Source organism: Arvicanthis niloticus, chromosome 11 (assembly GCF_011762505.2).
Source record: "Arvicanthis niloticus isolate mArvNil1 chromosome 11, mArvNil1.pat.X, whole genome shotgun sequence".
Taxonomy (NCBI): Eukaryota; Metazoa; Chordata; class Mammalia; order Rodentia; family Muridae; genus Arvicanthis; species Arvicanthis niloticus.
In genome coordinates, this window is record NC_047668.1 from 60,270,744 (window position 1) to 60,275,607 (window position 4,864).

Consider the following 4,864-nt stretch of genomic DNA (forward strand, 5'->3'; position numbering starts at 1 on the left):
GCCCTGCCTCCTGGAGACTGATGAGAGCTGTAAATGTTAAGAGCAGACAAGCAGAGCTGGGTTTGTGGGTATACATCAAACCATTCTACCTGAAAATTTTTATCAAAACATCATTTGCAGGTCCCTGAGAAACACCCAGAGCACTGAGGGCAAGGAGAAGGCAGAATCTATGATGTCATTATCTGACCTCTGTGACATAGGCTTTTGATGCCAGAGAGAGAGCTGCTTTCAGGGAATGAGCCCCTCAGCTCTCACTGGGGGCAGCAAAGCCTCAGTCTCTTGGAGCCTTTCACCAGCTGGCCCTACTGTTGCTGCCACTGGCTCTGATAATCCTTCTCAACCAAGGCCAGCCTGAGGGAGAAGATTGAGGGTTGAGGTGCTGAGGGTGACAAGAGGCCAGGGGAACCAGCATGCCAGGAAACCAGGTTGCTTACAAAATCTGTGTGTCAGGATTAGGGCAAAATCCTGTGCCACGGAAGAGCTCTGTGTACCAGAAGAAGGACTGAGGGCACCACTCAGACTGGAATACTGGGTCAGAGTCAGTTTAGGGGTCAGAGTGTGGGGGCAGGACGCGGGTAGATAGACTGTTTCGTGACTCTGCTTTCTCTTCCAGGTCCCCTATTTGGTGACGTGTCTTTTGAAACGGTGGAAGGCACGCGCCTTGGTAAAGCACTGCACAGTCCTCTCCAGTCCTGTCCCCATCTGGGCCCTCGCTGCTCTTTGCTGCCCGTTTCCCCTCAGCCCCTCCCTCTTTCCAGCCGCAATCTCCACTTTTCTAGCCTTCTCTACAGCACCTTGCCAGATTTTCTGACCTCAAAGGTGACAAACTGCTAGTCTTTGTTGTTTTGAGACAGACTCATGGAGCCCAGGCTAGCCTCGAGCTCCTTATATCCCCACAGCGATCACAGGCTTGTGCCAGCATGCCACCCTTAAGTGGTGTTGGGGATCATGCCAAGGACTTCATGCATGCTAGGCAAACAATGTACCAGCTGAACTACATCCAAAGACCTCACTTTGAGGGTCTTGAGTTCACACTGGAATTGAGCACCTGACGCAGAATCTAGAAGTGGACCAATCATCCCGACATTTTGACCTCTGTCTTTTTCTCCACAGGTCCTACAGACTGTGTCTTCCTCCTGATTCCACCCACAGAGTTGCGGTTGTCCCTCAGCTCCCCAGGGACAGCTCTCATTCTCTGTCTCCATACATCCCCAGCGAATGGCTGAGGAAACGTGAGGAGCCAAGCTTAGATGCAGGCTCCGGACTGAGCACGCCACAGCCAGGTAGAAGAGGTTGTGTGTCCCCTTGGCCTGCTGCTGATGCCTGCAGCAGAACGAGGCTGCTGCAGCCACACTGTGCACAGAAGGCAGTCTTGGCCACCAGCCACAGCTGGCTTCAGAGATCCCTACACTGACTGTTAGGTGTTTCTAACCACTGGTCTTGTCACCCCATCCCCTTCCCTCCTGATTCAAGGCAATGTTGCCTCAAAACAAGGACCAGGTGCTGCTACAGAACGCAGCACCCCCAGAGTGTCCCCCTCAGGTCTTCTCACAGTTCGTGGACTCCCCTCCACCCAACTTAGCATCTCTTTCTCCCCATCAGACCCTCCCTTCTTCCCACTTGCCATTGCCCACCACCACGCAGGCATATTTTTTCTCTCCTCTGACACAGACCCTCACTCCTGGGCCTCACATCTACTCTTCGGACTCAAATTCTGACTTTGCTCCTCTTCTCTACTCCTCTCGCCCAAGATCCTCTCCCTCCCCCCATTCCACGTCTCCCTCCAAGTATCAGGTCTGCCCCTCTCCCCCTCTTACCCGCTCCTCCTCTCTTTCCCAGCTACAAAGTTCCTCTCCTCACTCCTACCAGTCCTCTTCCTGCCTCCAGGACTTTCAAAGCTCCACGATCACTTCCCCCAGCCCCACTTCACCTTCTCCAGAGATTCCGAGTACCGAGCAAGCATGGCAGGGACCTCCATCCAGAAGCATCAGGTCCTCTGGGGTAGCAGGGGGATGTGTGCCAAGCAAGGTGGCCCCTGCAGAATTCAAGGACATAGAGGCCCTCACCCAAGCCCTGGTGGACCATGTGGGGCACCACAGAATTCAAGGAGACCTGAAGCTAGAACTTCTGCAGCGCATGTGGCTAGGCACAACCGGCCCAGCCCCAGTCCTGGAGTACCCCATATGTCTAGTGTGCCTCCAGCTCCGCACCCCATCTTGCCCCACCTCCAAGTACAAGACTATACCCCGGCTGCTTGCCTTCCCTAAACTCTGTGTCCAGGGCCTGGAATCTGGGTGCCTCCAAATGGGCATTGGCTTCAGCCTCCACCTGTCTCGGCGCCAGGCAAAGGATTTACATCTGTTGCTCAAAAAATGTCCGACGGGAGTAGAGTCCCAGGAAGAGGCCTCCCATAGTCAAAAGCCTGCAAGTCAGGCATCAGTTATTTCTGGCACATCCTTCCAGGCCGGGAGCCTCCAGTCTGTAGACCTTCAATCACCAAAACCCAGCCAGTGTTCCAGGTCTCTACTTCAGGAGACAAGACAGGCCACTGCATCCCCAAAGCCCAGGTCTTCTGTCTCAAAGAGGTCTGTGCCCCTAAAGTCTATTCTCCGAAAGTCGTCATCTTAATTCCAGAGCAGCGGAGACCCTCTGGAGTACCCCCTCCAAACCCCATCCTCCCAAACAGGCCTCCTCAGACCTTGGGGAGGCACAGAGACACCTTGAAGGGCTGCCTGGCCAGAAGCCAGGTGTGTTCTCCTGCTCTGAACCCTGGGAACTCCCCTAGTTGACGAGACCAGAGGCACCCAAGGCCTCATTTAGCCTTCAGTGTATCCAATAAAGCCTAACTCTGAGAATCTTGTGTTTGCGTCCACTATGCCCACAGGGCAGAATCAATGGCTATGGGATAAGGCCAGTCCCACACAAGGCCGGGGGATGGAAGGATGAAGGACACCAAATGCTACGTACTTGAGTCCACTCTAGTACCTGATGCTTAGAGACCTCTACAAGGGCCTTCTCGTGTTTAATTCAAGTCCGTGGACACACAATTGGAATCAAAGATTAGGCCAATAGGTCTATTTCTCCAGGGACAGCCTGGGTTGACTAGGACACAGTGGCTCATTGTCCTCACAGGGAAGGACATTGCTAGCGACTCATTCTAGGAGAGCACAAGTATCATGTATAGCACACGAACAGACCAGAAACTAGAAGGCTCCTTCAGAAGGGCTAGAGAGATGCTGTCTCAGCACCCACTGGGCAACTCACAATTGTAACTCTAGTTCCAGGGGATCCAATGCCCTCTTCTGTCTTCAGTGGGGACACACACACACACACACACACACACACACACACAGACACACGAGAGAGAGAGAGAGAAAGAGAGAGAGAGAGACACGGGGGGGGGGGTAGGGAGGGAGGGAGGAGGGGAGGAAGAGAAGGAGAAGTTTGGGCAGGTTCCAGATCAGCCCAGTGGGCTGAGACTCTTCACAGTGCAGATAGCCCACAAGCGCCTAAGTCAGCCCCTACCTTGCTACCTCACAGCCTGGGACAGTTCCACCTTCTTGCCTCTTTGGACCAGGTCCTGTGGCCCTGAAGTCATTTCCTGCCTCAGTGTCAGGTGTGAAGTCCTACTGCTTGGTGAGATGGTGGGCACTTGAGGGAGCTCGGGAATGAGTCCTGACTCAGTCTCTAAGGACCACTGTTGAGGGAGAGGGTTTCTGCACAAGCTTCCAGAACAATGAATCCTCTGTTGTATGTTACAGTGAATCGGGTACCTTCCTAGGCCTAGGCACGGTCACTGGCTCTGTCGCCATCTACATAGCTTTCTCTCTCCAGGTAATGGTAGCGGTTGGCACAACCCATGGGAGGGTTCCAAGCTCACTCTGCCCTGATTACACAGGAAGGATGTGGCCCAGGCCACAGGGGAAGCCTGTTAGGACTGTGGAGCATGTTTCCGGAAGGCAGCCTCCAACTCGGCTTTCCTCACTGCTTTCCCCCCCAGCGCCTGTATTATGTGAAGGAGGCCCATGGCATTGTGGTGACAGATGTGACCTTTCTACCTGAGAAGGGTTGTGGGCCAAAGCTTCTTGGGCCCCATGAAACTGCTCTTTTCTCTGTGGCTGTGGATAGTCATTGCCAGTTGAACCTGCTGCCCTCACGGCGTGACTCGTCATCGTCGTTGTCATCATCGTTGGTGGTGGTGGTGGTGTGTGTGGGGGCAGGGGGGGGTGGAGGGTACAACTTCATCTTTCGCTATAGCAAAAATTGTCCCCGGGAAAATAGACTGTTTTTACCCATCCATCTGCCCCTCCTTGAATGAAAGCGGTTAAGGGTTCTGGTTTCAAGCTCCAAAGTATCTTTGCCCACTCACCTCTTCCCTCGATCTGCCCACAGGGAGTGTTCCTATATGGCTCCTGCTCGTGCTGTGTGTCGGCCTTATTATTGTAACCATCCTGCTGCTCCAGAGTGCCTTCCCAGGTTTTCTTTAACCTCCTGACCGATGGGAATCAGCCTTGGACAGTGCCACCTTCCAGAGCAGAATCATGGAGCCCAACGGCAGAAACTGCTTCTGATGCGACTGATGGGTACTGCTGGTCCCTCAGCCAAAGCTTGCCGGTGGCCTCCCCATCACTCTGGGTCTTGGGAGCCCTGCTTTCACCTGTGGACCCATTTAGGACAGTGTGGTCTGAAGCTCAGGCCACACTGCCTGCCTTGTTCCCTCTGCCTCCCAGGGCTCCAGAGTTGAACTCTTCCTTTTCTAGAAATATGTGAAGATGCCCAAGAGCCTGGAAGCATGGCCATCCTTCTTACAGAAACTGTGCCTCCCCTTCTGGCCTTCACACAAGGTCCTCAGCTTTGTTGAGAC

The 4,864-nt window shown here is 53.9% G+C and overlaps 1 protein-coding gene and 1 long non-coding RNA gene across 2 annotated transcripts; both read left to right on the forward strand.

The window, feature by feature from the left end:
• The first annotated feature begins 209 nt into the window (after positions 1-209).
• On the forward strand, positions 210-2,853 carry LOC117716751 (proline-rich protein 30-like). The gene is made up of 3 exons (XM_034513774.1): positions 210-532; positions 614-664; positions 1,114-2,853. The coding sequence occupies exon 3, from the start codon at positions 1,477-1,479 to the stop codon at positions 2,626-2,628; it is 1,152 nt and encodes a 383-aa protein (XP_034369665.1). The 5' UTR covers positions 210-532; positions 614-664; positions 1,114-1,476; the 3' UTR covers positions 2,629-2,853.
• A 666-nt stretch (positions 2,854-3,519) lies between these two features.
• LOC117717301 (uncharacterized) lies at positions 3,520-4,129 on the forward strand. The gene is made up of 3 exons (XR_004607876.2): positions 3,520-3,616; positions 3,762-3,834; positions 4,001-4,129. It is a non-coding gene; the product is annotated as an uncharacterized LOC117717301 (long non-coding RNA).
• Positions 4,130-4,864: the final 735 nt, after the last annotated feature.